Raw genomic sequence first — 16,239 nt, 5'->3', positions numbered from 1 at the left:
ACTATCTGTTTATTAATAACTAGAACATGATTCAATGTATTTTCTGAAAAACACTACTTGTAGATTTCCAAAAAGTTTTTTTTTCTGGTCTAGAACATGATTGACTTTTTTCCGCTAATCAAAAAAATGTGGGGCGTAAGAGCTCAAAACTAAAAATTAAGCCAGGAAAACTTAAATATATCGAAAGAATTGGTTGATGATGGTCACAAAACTTGAAGATGCTGGACTCATTGTAATTTTTGGACATCACAATTATATAGATACGCGGATTATTGTCGTATTCTGGGAATGCAAAACCTTGCACGATACCTTATGTAGCAACGCCTTCATATTCCTTTTTCTTGCAAGGTTCTGCAATGTTTTGCAAGAACGTAGCAAGATCAAATTGGTAAAATACAAAAACAGATACTATACAATATTTTTCCGTATAATATAAAAATTTATTGTCAGTAAAAAATCACGATTACTTAATTTTTCGTAGGTTTTCTCGGATCTTGTTAACTATCCCCCTCTATGGTACCTTGAAACGAATCTCCCATTTGTCAATTCTCTGATCAAATCTCCCCCTATAAAGAGAGAATTGATTAGTAAAGCATCTACAAATTTGGAACCGTGTTACGAACCTCCCCCTCCCCTTTTGGCGGGAAATTGTTAACAAGATCCGGTTTTCTCAATTATTTACAGTTTCTACCAGGATTTAACAGCTGCGTGGCAAAATCTCAAACCTGAGACTAGGTGTCACGACTGCTTAATAAACAAATCGAACCAAAGCTGAATTCAAAAACCGATATTTTCCGCCTTGGCAGATTTCACCAATTTCTTCATATTAACCCACGTTTCCGAATTTTGCTACAATTATTACCATTTTTAATCTGCTTTACAACATTTTTTTGTGAGCCAAGTTTCTATACAAATTTTCAACTAAATTTTTCCAATAACCAAATCGAATCGAGAACCGAGCTGAAACTTCATAAACTGGGCTAAACCGAACCGTCATTAAGACATCCAAACTATACAAACCCGAATAAATTTGAAGATTTAGAAATAAACCGCTGCAATTGTCTCCGAAATAGAAATGAACAAAAAATGAAAAGAAAAATTCAAGAAAGTATTTAAAAATATATATATTTTTTTCAACTTCTTGCACTAAAAATTTCAAATATTTTTACAAACATTTTTTGACCAGAGAAGCGCTAAATGAAGCTTCTAAAACTAGTTTTTCTTATTAAAATTAAATATTTTTTTGCCTAAATTGCTTGTTTTCATACATAACGTTACTCGATTGCTTTACTCGCTTGAAATATGACGAAAAATTTCGAACCTACTTTTTGCAACCATTTTAGAAATGTTTTAATGTGGTTGGAATCATGACTGAAAGGGCTTCGATAAGATTTATCACCTCTCAGCCCAGTCTGATGATTAATTGTGGTACCTGAGTTTGCGTGGAAAAATGGCAGGAACAACAATATATAGGAGTCAAGTTGTAAGAATCCTGTTTAGCCTCCTACAAAAAATTTTTTTGTTCTAGAAGTTTTTATAGGTTTTGTTGGGATTTTCAACTATCTTACAAAATTCTTTTAAGAAAACTGCTGAAATAAATTTTTGAATGTAATCACGGATAAAAATCAATTTTGAAAACTTTTATTCAAATTTCTGAAATTTTTGCATGTACAATTGTTCATATTGTTTTTATAGAGTAAATTTAGAGAAAAAAAATCCGAAACATTTTTTTGATATTATTCTTAGTTATAAATATTTTGCAGTTCGAAGTTATTTTGAAAACAATAAAAATTCAAGTTTCAGAAAAAAGATCATATAGCTCGGGACGTGTTGTATGTGTGGTGCAGCGGTATGTTGTCAAAAATTGTAGAAATCAGCAAAAAATATATGCAGAACCTTAGTAGCTATTTCAAAAAAAAATGGCGTGCCGAATGTTTAAATTCGGCTAGTGTGTCCGTTATTGTAATCTGCTTCCGCGGAGAATTTTCGTACTGGCTTTGAGCAAGTTTAAAAAACTAATGACTAAAAAAATTTCAACTTTTTTCTTAGGAAAGTTTCTATCTTGCAACTTTTTTTATTTAAAAAAACCAGTTATTTCTTTTTTTGAAAAACCAAATAGTTCTTTTTTAACACTCTTAAAGCCTAATTTTCTAAAAAGATTCTTGTGACAAAAGTTCTATGATAGCCATATTGCTCAACACGGTATATATTTCATACTTATTGATTAACTTATTAGGACTATTTTGGCATTAGTTAGCCTAATTATCAATAAACAGAGAGACAAATTCAATTTCATCATCGCATATATTATTGTTTTTTATTTGCCTATTGCTGTAAGAATGATGATCCTCGCCAGAATGTTTCAAAAGTTTCCTTTGCAAGCTAGGCCGCAAAAAAATATATATTGGTAAATTTGTGCATGAGTTGTGCCTGATTCTATTCCTGAGCTACTAAACAAAAGAATATGAAAAATTTGAAAAATTTTTGCAAGATTTAAGCTTATCATTCTGTAATCTTTACTTAATTTGGTCCATTTCATTTTGACAAACTAATTTTTTTTGTGCGTTAAAACATCCAACATGGGATCAAGTCAAGAAGCAATGTTTCGAAACTTGGGACTGACCAGCTCTTGAAATATGACGAAAAATTTCGAACCTATTTTTTTGCAACCATTTTAGAAATGTTTTAATGTGGTTGGAATCATGACTGAAAGGGCTTCGATAAGATTTATCACCTCTCAGCCCATTCGAAGAAAGTGAAGAATACATAAGCTTGGGGTGGTTTTTGGTCTGATACGAGCAGTCTCGTTTGTTTTATAAGATTAAAATATCATTTCGAAAGCTCATTTTATACTTTTTGTGAGTTTTTTAAACATGCACCAAGATAACTGTTTTTTTTCTGATTTTTTTCTATTTTAAAGATTTTGTGCATAATAAAACCTATGAAGGGCAATCAGCTCTTTCATTACATTTTTTTAGTGTAATCAATTTGATAAAAATTTATATCTCGATTTATCGCGAAAGTCAAGATGCCGGTTAAAACTAAAAGATTCAAATATAAAACAATTTCAATCAAAACTTAAATAGTTTTTTTCCAATCGGGTATTTTTCCCAATTTGTGTCTGACGTGGTGATTTGTGAGAAAACCTTGACAGTACTACGTTTTTTGAAACTGTGTAAATATATCCCCCGGGGTACCTAGTAACGAATACAGAGATTCTCTTCGCACCTAGTAACGAAGAGATCCCCTTTTTCATTGAAGAAAAGACAGAGAACGCATTACTTTGCATTCAGTCTTGCAAATTTTTCTTTTAAATTTTTGTTGGCTTTGATTTTGTTTATGATCGTAGTTTACAGAACATCAAAAAAAATTGTCCAATGGTAAACCGATCTGCTTCTAGATTTTGCGTTTAATTATACTGTAAGCCATAAGTTACACTATCAGCGCAAAGAATGAAAAAATCACGTTGTTGTTTGAAGAGTTGGTCAGAATTGTCAACTTGAATTGAGTTGCATCTACCTTGCTAAACATAGTAGAGTATTTTCAGCTCGAATGATTGACAGCGTCAACCGACCATCTCCGGCAGAGCAGTTCTGGCAACGCAGTTTCAGCCGATTCAATTGACAAAAGCATCACTCTTTTTTCATGTCCGTCACGACAATTAACCACAGTGGCCGATTGTTATACTACACGTACATTTTCTATCCACATTTTAGATTGTGGTAATCGTTAATCAGTCAATGTGTGCCTCGCAGCATCTGTCACTTTACTCTAAAATCAAACTTCTTTCGCGCTCATCGATTTGATTTATCCAAAAACGATGACTTGATTTGTGACCGCGTTAAAGTCTTAAAACATGATAATATACCAAGTTGGCTCTTGATATTCATCATCGTCATGTCATGCTATGCGAATCATGAAAAAGTTTGCGTGTAAAATAATGAATTATTTCAGCGCGAAATTTAACAAAATAAATGATTAAAAGTTGAAACGAGAAACTTTGTCGTCGAACAAAATGTAAATGCAGGAATTTACACAATAATAAAGTTTTGTGCTATCAAAAATATGTACACTATAGATCTTTGACTTCTTAAGTAAGTGGGAGCTAAACTGAACTGGGCTGACTAGGTTTCTAGACTATAACTAGTCGACCCTTATAAATTTTAAGATACTGCAAAAGGTGAATTGAGTTTCAATAATGTGACCATTTGTTGGTGTCTAGTATTTGCATTTGTGCAGGTAGTTGGTTGATTACATCGTCTTTGACCGTCTAGTTTGTGAATTTGATACCCTGTGACCGTCGCAAACTTTTCCCCGGAACTGGGAGTTCCTCGGAATATTGCAACTTGAAATGATGACTGCTTTAATTCCTCTCTTCTAGGCTTTCCCCGCCTTCGTTCATTTGGCACGAGTGATTCTGGTAAACCATTTGGGATATGTGTTGATTTTGTTGTGCCTCTGATTTGTCAGCAGAACTGGTTCACGTGTCAAAAGTACCTGTCAACACATTTCAATTTTAACCACATGTTTTTTCACACCTCGAACTTGTTCATCAATTCTGATTAAAATTCACCATAGATTTCACTTCTCAAAGTTCTGCTGCAAAAATTGTTCACTTATTTCACTCCGTAAAATTTTTGTTCGTAAGATCGAGTAAAATCAAAAATGATTGTTAAAAAAAACTCTTTTTAATTTTTTATTTCAAAGTTTGCCTCACCATTCTGAAATGTTTGTCGCGGTGTGCGGTTGGCCAATTAGACCATGCGAGGAAAGGGCACTTGATCTCATGGGAAGCGCGGAGCCAAGCATCGGACCCCCTGAACTGACAGATGTACCGGAGAGGTTGAGATTCGAACTGCCGTTCTCTTGCTGGTGCCTTTGCAGTGACTGTATTGCAAGCGAGTGATGCAAGTTCCCCATTGATACATTTGAACCCATATTCATCATTGATTGCCCTGTTAGATCATTTAGATGGAAAATCGGATCCGGTCCGGCTGAAGGTGAGTGTTTCTGGATTGCAGCAGCGGAGGTAGCGAGGTGGTGATTTGAACTTGAAAACGGGTGTGAAATTGAAGCCGAGGCTGGAATCGAACCCGAGACCGAGCAAGTGGTGGCGGCAGAATGGTTTGAATGAGAAAGAAGAGCTGGCATTTCGTTTTGTCTACTAATTAATGACCCGCTTGCTGGTAGCGTTGATGGCGACGGGTGCGATTCGGCTTTCAGAAGTATTGTTTCGACTGCATTTGACGAGGCGGGGACAATTGAGTCGGGACTATTGCTGCCGTCAATATCAGTCGGCGATTCGGCTTCGTCCGAGCAACTTGACATTGGTGAGTCAGGCATAACATCGTCGCAGCCCTCTTCGAAATCTTTTCCATGTATCTTCATGTGTTTCCGCAGAGAGGAGGGATGTGTGTAACTTTTGTCACATCCTTTGAATCGACAGTTGTAGGGCTTGTCTGACGTATGCACGTGAGAATGTTTCTTACGATCCGAACTGTTTGCAAAGCGTCGATCGCAACCCGGAAATTCGCACTTGAACGGTTTTTCACCTGAAATAAAATTAATTAGTCAATCAAAATGTCCAACAAAAAGTTTTCATATCATAGATTTCTTATGATTACAATTTTTAGCTTCTTAATGACTGACCATTTTCTTTTTTTAATGCAAATTTTAATTCAGTGTAGTACTTTATGGAATCACAAGTAACGAATTCTAAGTATTTATATCGGTAGGCGACATAAATATGGTGTATTTTGACAGGTAGAACTAAAATAGAGGCGCGTGTTAGTCTGTTGCGATGATGTTAACAATCAAAAATGTTCAATCGCTTTCGTAACCTGTAATTATCTGTAATTTGTATCCCTAAAAACATTCCCGATCTAGCTGTGAGGTCTCGCGTGTTAAAAAGTTTGCAAAAAATTGGCGCGCCTGCTTTGGAATTCACGAGGCGCCGCACTCCAAAAGTCGAGACTTTTTGTTCATAACTTTTCAATTGCTACTTGGGAAAAGGATTACAAGGCATAAAGACATAGGTCATTTTGATTGGGGGCACTGCGAGCAATCTTCTTATTAGATTTAAAATGCCAATTTCAATTTTGTCCGAGATTTTCGACAAGAGAAAAGTCTCAAAATGGGGAAAATGTTGCTTGTTAGCAGTCGACGGAGCGAGAGAGAAAGTGTTGTTAGTTTAATCAAAAGTTTATCAACTATTCTGTTCTTTAAAATACATGCACATGGGTACTAAGATTGACAGTCGCTATGACAGGAAATTTGAGCCCAGTTGATTGGAAATACATGATTTGGGCAAAAATATTTGCACTTTGGCTCTTCTGGACTGTGGAAGAAAATTGGGATCTACACTTCTTATTTCTGGCACTAATCAGACGCCAAAGGTGGTCAGTCATAAACGAAGGAAAAGAAACAACTTCTCTAAACAAACAACCAATCCTTTTCTTTTCTCTCTCTACCTATATCTTTATCTATGCTCGGCCATTTTTAGACCTATTTTCAATTGAACAATTTTAAACCAATTCAACATGGACCGATTGAAATATGACAAATATGACTTCGTCAGTGACAAAAAACAGGAAAAAACTGAAATAAAAAGAGTTGATTATTCTAGAAAACAATGATACAAGGAAGGAATCTGAAATTTTATATTTGAAAATGAATGTTGCGAAATGAAACCAAAAAGGGCGTAAGTGATTGATACTACCTAAGTATCAAGTATTTGCCTGAATTTTCTATTTTTGTATCGAACTAATCTGATTTTGAAAATTGGTGCATCCTATTAATTAAATTAGAGATTAGGTGGACTCTTACATAATAATAGGAGTTCTATTTGGTCCTCAATTACCAATGTAACCAATTAAGACTTGTTTGTTGAACAAATAGTGTAATTAAATGGTGGCTTCCGATCTAATACGTTGCATTAATTGATAATTATGCCTCGAATTGGAATCAAAGCAGTGGATTAATTGCCTCAAACGCCTGCTAATCGACTGGTGTTACGAATGGAATAATAATTGGATTTTAATTAATCCAACCCAAAACAAAACCCAAAAACCACACAATGCCCAAATATGGAAAAATAGTAACTTTAATCAGGTTCCAACTTTAACAATTACCTTACACCCATTTTGGGTTTTTTTAAAACGAAGACTACAAATGGGTCTGTATCTTATGTATTGAAAAAAAAATAATAAAGTTTTAAAAGATGAAATTTAGAGCTGAGCAAGTAAGAAAAAAAGTTAGCCCAAAATTTACTTGAAGCTTAAAAATATCTAATTTAAACGGTTTTTGATTGATTCATTTCTGATTTTAGAAGTTTGATGGATTAATCAGGCCTGATGTTTTTTCGGTACAAAAAATGATAGTTGGGTCCCTTTATTTTAAATGGGTCCCTGAAGAAAAATTTGTAGGCTTCAAAAACTTCGAAAATATGGCTCGCATTTGTTTACTTGTTTTTGAAGTTTTCACAAAAATTGCGGGACCTTTCATACTTGCTTTTTCCTGGGGCCCCAACTATCATACTTGAACCGTTTTTTCAAAATAATTTTCTTGGGACCCAACAAACATACTTGTACCGTTTTATCAAAATAATTTTCCTGGGACCCAACTATCATGTTTGTACCGTTTTTCCAAAATTGCCCTTAAATTTAGGTCGATTTCAATGTATTTAAGACTTGAAATTTTAGTTTACCTGTATGTGTGCGTTTGTGAATCTTCAAGTTTTCCGATCTCGCAAACACTTTTCCGCATCCTGGAAACGGACATGGAAACGGTTTTTCACCGGTGTGAACTCGAATGTGATTCACCAACTTGTACTTGGCTTTAAACGGTTTTCCAGCCCGAGTACAATTTTGCCAATAGCAAATATGGCAAGACTGTTCCGGGCCGCCGACATGCTCGACCGTAATATGTGTGACCAATTCGTGCATTGTTGTAAAGGTTTTGTTGCAGGGTTTTTTCGGCTCGGATTGGTCTTGGTCGACCCAAAGACAAGACAAATCTTGTTTTAAAGGTTGTCGCATGTATCGGAAAAACGCATTGTGACTCGAAGGCATCATCATGTTCATATGGGGGTTGATTTGAGAAAAAGGGTCGTTTCTGAAAGCACTGAACTGATCTGGTCTGTAAAATTGGTTCATGGATAAAGCAGACTGTTGCTGACAGCTCTGGTCAAAAGAAGGGAAAAACATGGAGGTTGCGGAAGGGTCGCCTCCTAACGCCGAAGTTGACCCTCCGATAAACATATTCGGATTAGCATATGAATCGACTGCTGAAGAAGGCATTAAGGAACTCCCAGGTGCTGAAACTCCTCGGAAGAAAAAATCGCGACTTGAAGAGTAGGGAATCTGGTTATAAGAAGACGCTTGATTTGATGAGCTTCCTCCTGAAAGGTTGAATGCGGCCATTGACGAATGGTCAACGGGATTCATCGGGTTGACAACCATCGGGTTCGGTGGTGAAAGTTTCAGATGAGGAACCATTCCTCCAACATCGGACCCTGGGAGTCCCGAATATCCGGCGGTTGAGACGTTGAGTCCCATTGCATGATGATCTAGCACCTGGTTTGAGAGGTCCCCGGCAACTGACGCGGAGAGAGAAGCGGCGGAGCCTGGCGCTGGTGGAAGCGAAAAACCGCCGAGCTTTCCGAAAGTGTTGTCCATAATGCGACTTGTTAGAACATCAGTACTCATAGTTCAGTCAAATCAAAATTCAAATCGGATTTTAGAGGATAAGTCAAATCAGGAATCCAGGAATCGATGTTGGTTTTTATTGTATATTTTTTTTGACGAAGATCAATGTTTTGGTGAGGTGTATGGATAAGTGGATTTAAACGGGGTTCGAACGGTATGGGGTTCAAAAACGAGGCAGGCAAATTTGATCACCTCGGGAGGAGGTCTGGAAGAGTTTTACTTTAGAAGTGCAGATCCCGCGGTTTTCGGGGAGCGACTAAGGAGAATGTCAGTGGGCGATTGAGTTTTCAGACGAGCGAGAGAGAGAAGTCGAAGTTGATTGAATTGAAGTGATAGAGAGATTGAACAATTGATACTAGTTGCCAATTGCTGAGCTTAGTGGGAATTGCTGTGCGCTATTTTCGCGGCTGAGACTAACAATCCGATTGGCCAAGATAAGCGTCGAGTTATCCAGTAAGAATTGGACAATTTAAAAAATACTGGATCCAATATACTAGTACAGTTTGTTATTTATTAATAAAAGAGTAGATAGATTAGAGTGACGCTTTCACTTAATTCGTTGTCATTATCAAAATTATTTCTCATTTGAGGCATAATAATAAATAATTGTACATTTTTCTTTCTGTCAAATGAGACTTTTTCATTGGTCGGCCTTAGAAATCTATCTGGTTAGCTGAGCTAACTTTAGCCAGCTAGAGTAAAAGATTAAGACTTTGTTTGGACTCGATTTAAAAGCAGAAGAATTAAGATTGGCCAAACTTCTGTCTTCTTGCCAATCCGGCTCCTTTCAAGATTCCCCTTTTGGACACAAGCCCAGAAACTTCTCCCAGTTATTACAAGCAAGTTATATTATAACCGAACACCAATTGGTTATATAGAGTAGTGTGCAGGTTATAATAAGTTACAAGGGGATGATTGATTGGTGCCTAATCTTCTGGGGGATAATATTATATTAATGTAAGATTGAGATAACCGAATATTCATTCATAGTTTAGACTAGAATGGAAACTAACTTCAGACAATTTGAATCCCTCCAACCTGAAACTAATATCGAATTTATTTATGATCATACAGCGGTCGTGTGTTAATCAATTTTAATAAAGGTGAGCGGGGGTTCGTTTCCATACTGGTAAATTTGACCCAGCGGGAAGCGAGGGGGATTACGGGTCGGCATGAAGGTGTTAAGGAGATCCGCTCCCTGCCGACCGGCGCAGCGCCAGACATTCGAGCAACCGAGGGGTTCCGATTGATAGCCTAGATTACAGATTAGACTAAGATCAACCATGGCCCTCTATTCTTATTGATAAATAAAATAACCAAGTAAACAACACGTGAAGTTGCTATAATATATCTTCTAAAACAGCAACAAAATAACAATCGCCTCAAATTCAATACAAACCAGCCTGGGCCTGACCCCTCAACAGTATTTAATATCGCCTTAACCCCCTAATTTAAACCCCTCCCGTTAAATCATTTCTAGTAAACATTCCAGTTTCTGGAAAGATATTTAAGAGGCATTTGCTTCTGATTAAAATGTAGTAAAATGTTCATGTATTTGCTGAAATGTTTTAGAAATGTTTGCAACAGTAGTCTTAATAAGTTAAAACAGTTAATTCTCAGTCTTGACGTTGGCCATAGAATCCAAATCAAAATAGATTTTGAGTTTTATGGCCGCAAATTTTGCATTAAAAAAGTAATTATTAAAATTGTGTCGTTGTGATCTTGTCGATTGATCCAGTCATTACAAAACTTTTTTTTGGAAAGCTCTGGATTTAGGCGTGTTCTAAAAAGGATATTTTAGTAAGTTATTAATTCAAGGTGTACCTTTAGCAAAGGTGTCTCATTACAATTTGGATCAAATTTACCAAAGAAACAAAGTGATCTTTTTGAGAGCAGGATAAGAAATGTTTGTTTGCTTTGGATCTGTTATTAACACCTCCGCTATACCAAAGAAGTCAATTGAGTCAGACAATTTTAACTTAAACACCAAAGGTGTTCACAGGAACTGTGCAAATTACGATAATCTGCGCAATAATATTTCTAAATTAAAACTTCATTTGAAGTCGTTTGGGAAAACTTAACGGTCAATTTAGCCCTGAAGAATATTTTTGCAGGTGAACAAGAATACAAATTAAATTTTAAAATATGATGCTAGTTAGTGCGAATAACAATTTAAGCTCCAAGAAGCGTTTTCGAGTTTCAGCTTTCAAAAGATATATTTGCTCATATAAAATCATTTAGTATTTGTTTTCTATCGATTTTCTTTCTCATCATAACTGATATCTCTAAGGAAATTCGAGGACTTTGGGGTGCCTCGACACAAAACACTCAAGATAGAAGCGCCTATTTAAGCTATGAAAACATGTCAACAAAAGATAAAGGTGGCCATAAAATTGCTCATAATTCGTGAGAAATTAAAGACTAGTTAAGTTAGCGTGCATGACGGGTGCCGGACATCAAGCCGACGGGACTTCAAGCCGAATTGTAAAATTAGGGACTTCAAGCCGAATAATTCCTTATAAAGTCGTGAAATATGAACAATTTGAAAATTTTTTGAAGAATTTTTGAATTTCATGATCTTTCTTCACTAGTTATTGGCGTTTGCATATAATTTAAGCCTCCAAATGATGTTCCGGAAAGTTGAAAAGTAAAACATGGTTGAAATCATTTTTCATGTTTATAATTTATGTATTTCAAAAACCGGCTGATGTTATTAACGGATGCGAATCACAAGCGGCGCATTGTCATGAATAACGCTTATTATGGACTTAACTTGCCAACATTTTAGAAAAGCAACATTTTGCAGATGATAAAAAGCGTTTTGGGGTGCTTGTAAAGTTTTAATTTCGGCTTGAAGTCCCGTCGGCTTGTTGTCCTAGACCCTGCATGACGTGTATTGTCCATAAGCGGTCAATTGTCTGAAGTCAGCGCACAGCTGAAACCTGTCGAGAAATTAGATTGACTTACAAGATGAGAATCAACTAATGATCATGATGATGATGCATCGTGAGAGTTTTTCGCACGCAGTCCGCAATCTAAACAAAGCTCGGACTGCTAAAACAACTAAGAAAAAATCACTCACTTAAAATGTAACATAAAACGCCTTTCTTTTTTAGAAATTACGCTTCGTGATCTTTAAAATGAGAAAAGGTCGTTGATTGATACGATTGATTCTACGTGGATTTCTTGCCAATCAACTCTCTCTGAGTGGGCTTTTACAATTCAGTTTACTTATCTAGCTTACTTATATTTAATAGAGCAAGAATAATGTCTCTGTGGTTTAGACTTCTGATTTGGTATCATCTGGTCCGGCTCGCTCTGGCTATAGTTTGAGAGAGTACCTGCCAGTTTATTCACCACAGGTGTACATGTTCAGCATTTCAATCACCTGTCAACCAAGCTGTCAATCAAACTGTCCAATTCTGTATATTTTTACGCAGTATCTTCGTTTTTTGAAAAAATTTCGTATCAATGCCACGTTTCATGTTTCATTTCACGAAGTGGATTAATTTGGAATCAATAAGAATTTTTAAAGGCAGAGCAATAGTGCCGAAGTTCACCTGTGCTGTGCAAATAAATGTTCAACAATGCCGAAAACCATCAATTTTCCGCACTGTTGTACAGCATTTGGTGTTCGGCAATGCATTGCTTGTTTTTTTTGGGAGCTTAAAAAATTTTGATCAAGTCAACACAACTTCTTCAAGAAGGTAAAAAGTATTTGTGTTACCTGACCAGTGTCTTGAAGGGTTCATTTGAAACTATATGATGTTATTACCCAACATTTGAGTTAATTGCGATTGCACTTAAAACGATTAAGTTGGATTTTCAAAGAAAGAGGGTGTCACAGCCAAGCAGCATCAAAACTAGGCGGGGATCATTTGGCATATCGGGATTTTCAAAGTTTTTTGCAGAAAAAATGTTTTTTTTTTATTAGTTTTGACAGATTTTTTTATTCCGCCATTTTTCTCATCAATTTGTTCACACGCCGAAAGACAGCTGCACATAGCACTACTGTTTTATTGGGTTGTACGGTCCAATAAACGAGCCTTCCCCTACCAAATCACAGGTTGTTCGATTCGGAGTAACCCGCTGACTTTTATTTGGGCTCTCACCTGGGCAGATTACGGTTCTCCCCGGTTGGTGTGAAACAAAAACAAATATGGGTGTGAGAGACGGCTATGGGGAATTAGACACGATTATCGAACTCACGAATCAAAACACGCTCAACTGTCAATCAAAACTGGCTAACGAACTTGACATTGGGGCAGCTCGCACCATTCATAACACTTTAACATTCAAAACAAAACAGAAGGCAATAGATAATTTTTCCACTTAATTCCATTCCCACCAAATACAGACCAAGTTAACACTTTTGGCTTAATGAAAACAATTAAACATTTAACCAAATTCGATGTAACAAAACATTTTGCCTAAACCGTTTATCAATATTACAGCAATGTTGTGACGTATTAGTAGGAAAATAGAGGAAATATTTTGACACCATTTAAATTGATACATTAATTCTTTCTTTCTTTTTTGGTGAGAAATTTTAAAAAGTTGTTTCTTCCTTTTTTTTCCAATTTTTTATTCAATGAAGTGTATTGAAAAGAGACGTGGGATTTTATTTGGGCTATTTTGTCCAGTTAAGTTCAATGGAGTTTTGATCTACTTTTGAGATGGGCTAATCACAATGAGTGGAAAAAGGCGCACAATAGAACGGGTCCATTTTGGAATTAAACTGCACTAATGCATTTCCTTACCCAACTTCCGATTCGCCCATTCTGATTTGAAAAATCTTCCCAAAAAGTACCCTCAATCAGCCCTCCCCTTTTATACCAAACCAAATTCCCACAACTACGCAAAGTCGACAGCTCTGAATTGATGACTTGTGAATTAGAAAAAAAACCAAAAAATTTAAATAAATGTCATGTCATAATTCAATAAACATAAGAGACATCAAAATTTAACTCTACTTTAATTTTAACATAATCAAGTTTTGGAAAACAATCTATCATAGAATTCAATTTGAATTTTGTAAAATTTCGTTGGGCAGGATTCATGTTTTTTTTAATCAAGCAGAAGTAAAATTTTAGGAGGGGCAAAAATGGTAAAAAATAAAAGTCTTGTTCAGATATCAATAGTTAGGTAAAAGCAAAATATGAACGCACTGAACTAAAGTCTTCAAATAATGCTGGAATACAATGTTCATTTTTAAGCATTTTTCTCCAGGCTAGATAGTTATGCAATAATCTCTCTAAGTAGTTATGCAATAGTATCAATAATCTCACAAATTTTAAACAGATGTAGTTAAAATCGATGATTCAAGTGCGGTTATCATTTGCATTTTGATTTTTGAGACCTTCTTCGGGCGATATCAATAGATGAAAATAAACAGCGAGCATCTATCGAAATCTCAGTTCAAACAGACACATGGGAAAAAAATTGTTTTTGGACCTTTTAAATTGACATCATATCAAATCTGGTTGTAAAATATTATGTCTAGGGCATCAATAGAAAAAAAAGCATTTCAAGATCAAGTTTGGCTCATTTACGCTGCTAAAAAGTCACAAATTTTTGCTCTATATGACTCCATTCCCTAGCTGTTTTTTAGATATATTTTCTTAAAATTGAGGTGATTCCCTTTTTCTTTGAGGCAAAAAAACTTCGAATTATCAGAAAAGCAACCTAAAAAACAAATTATTGCCCAAGACAACTCGCAATACTTAATTGCAGCCCAAACCTGAAGAAAAAAGTTATAACAAGCTATCTCGCTCGACTTCGTACGTCTCTTTATAAAACCTGATTGTGCGTGAAATAGAGCGATTTAGAGTAAAAAAAAAAACATCCTGAGTAGGTACAGTCAGGTGCGGATCTAAGAATTTTTAGAGGGGGCGATTTTCAAAAAAAAAAATTTTCTCAGCCTTCTTTTTGGGTCGACCAAATTGATTTTCTCAGCCCTCCAAAACCACTATAAAGACCCTAGATTGACCAAACTTTGAGCGCCGCAGGCAACTTTAGAAAAAACAGGCCGAAAATGCGTTTTTAGGCACTTTTTGGAAAATTTTGACCAAAAAATTGCGTTTTTTGGCGCGCTCCCCATCAAAATAGTATATATTGGCGGCTTTGGAAGAATGTTAAGGTCATTCATCCAAAAATGGATATCTCAAAATAGTACAAAGGGGGAGTCTTTGAGTCGGCAGGGGGTCGAATCCCTGAGAAAGGACCCGCCACCCCCCCCCCCCCCCTAAATCCGCTACTGGGCTCAGTCATTTAACAAAAGTGAACTTGAAAAAGCATGTTTGACATTGTTGAGGTCGAAGATAGAATTTCGTATATTATATTTTTTGTGTCATATCAGGAGGGAGTCTTTTTTTATTTCCACATTTTTCGGCCAATTAGAACTAAAACATTACTCCCGACTGCTTCGGGAAGGGGACTATTCTCATTCGCGAAGGACCGAATGGGCGAAAAAACTTGTGAGCCAAGGACCGAAGACAAAATTAGCCGAAAGTCAATTTTTAAAAAGAAACAATTGCCATTCAGTCAAAATGAATTAAATGAAGCAATATTTTGCTTCTTTCATTACGAAACCCTTGAAATGTAAAATTTGTCCCAATTGTGGGGCGGTCAATGACAATTTGAAAGTTTTGCATACATCTGCCGTTTTTATATTCGGCCAATATCAATACTCCAGTCCCTGGAAAGGCTTACTTTCTTTCCAAAGTTTAGATTACCGAAATCTGATCGGCTGATTTTTATTTTCGCGCATGCGGTCCTTGGCGCTTGAGGGATTCCACCCTTCAGGAATAGTGTGTTGGTAATTTTTCAATCGTCTCAAATATATTTGACAAACTCAGAAGCTGGGAGCTGATGCTCAACATTTTGCTACAGAAAGCAGAAGTAGTCACTTCAAAACATATAAACGCAGGGGAAAATTTCAATTAACAAACGGCACAACTGAAAAAAGCAGAAATTCACATCTTTCTAATTGAAAATAGCCTGAAACACTACGCCAAAGATAATGCAAAATGAATGATGCAATTTGATTGGCTAGTTTTATAGATGTTTTTGTTTTTAGAAACTGCTTTCGACAGCTTCGAAATGTTACGAAAGCTGTCGAAATGTTCAAGTTTAGAAAAACTATCTTTTGATCCATAGCGTGAGAGTTTGGCAACTACTTTTGATTTAGTTTTCAAAAAATCCATAAAATTAGGTCCAAAAATATCACACAAAAGTTTGACTTTACGAAGAAAATAGATAACTTGATAAATTTGAACGTGCAAAATCTTCGAAGCTGTCGAAAGCAATTTCTAGAAATAAAAACGTCTGTAGAACTAACGAATAAAGTTGCTTCATTCATTTTTGCATAATCCATGGCGTAGTAATTCAGAATATTTTTGATGATTTTCGATGTGAATTTCTGTTTTTATTCTCCCTTTTCACCTTTCTCCTTTGTCGGTACCGGTTCTCTGAAATACATTTTATAACATGAGCTTTACAACTGTTGATTTATTCACTATCAAAAGTTGTGCAC

General features: G+C 35.9%; 1 protein-coding gene across 1 annotated transcript; it reads right to left on the bottom strand.

Moving 5' to 3' along the window:
• Positions 1 to 3,940: 3,940 nt before the first annotated feature.
• LOC134847754 (zinc finger protein ZIC 1-like) lies at positions 3,941 to 9,416 on the bottom strand. The gene is made up of 3 exons (XM_063864956.1): positions 7,706 to 9,416; positions 4,718 to 5,552; positions 3,941 to 4,497 (listed from the first exon to the last, which is right to left on the bottom strand). Exons 1-3 carry the CDS (start codon positions 8,703 to 8,705, stop codon positions 4,488 to 4,490), a joined length of 1,845 nt encoding a protein of 614 aa, XP_063721026.1. The 5' UTR covers positions 8,706 to 9,416; the 3' UTR covers positions 3,941 to 4,487.
• Between the last annotated feature and the right edge of the window lie 6,823 nt (positions 9,417 to 16,239).

This window comes from Symsagittifera roscoffensis, chromosome 6, assembly GCF_963678635.1.
Source record: "Symsagittifera roscoffensis chromosome 6, txSymRosc1.1, whole genome shotgun sequence".
Lineage (NCBI taxonomy): Eukaryota > Metazoa > Xenacoelomorpha > Acoela > Convolutidae > Symsagittifera > Symsagittifera roscoffensis.
This window is presented reverse-complemented; position numbering and strand designations above follow the sequence as displayed.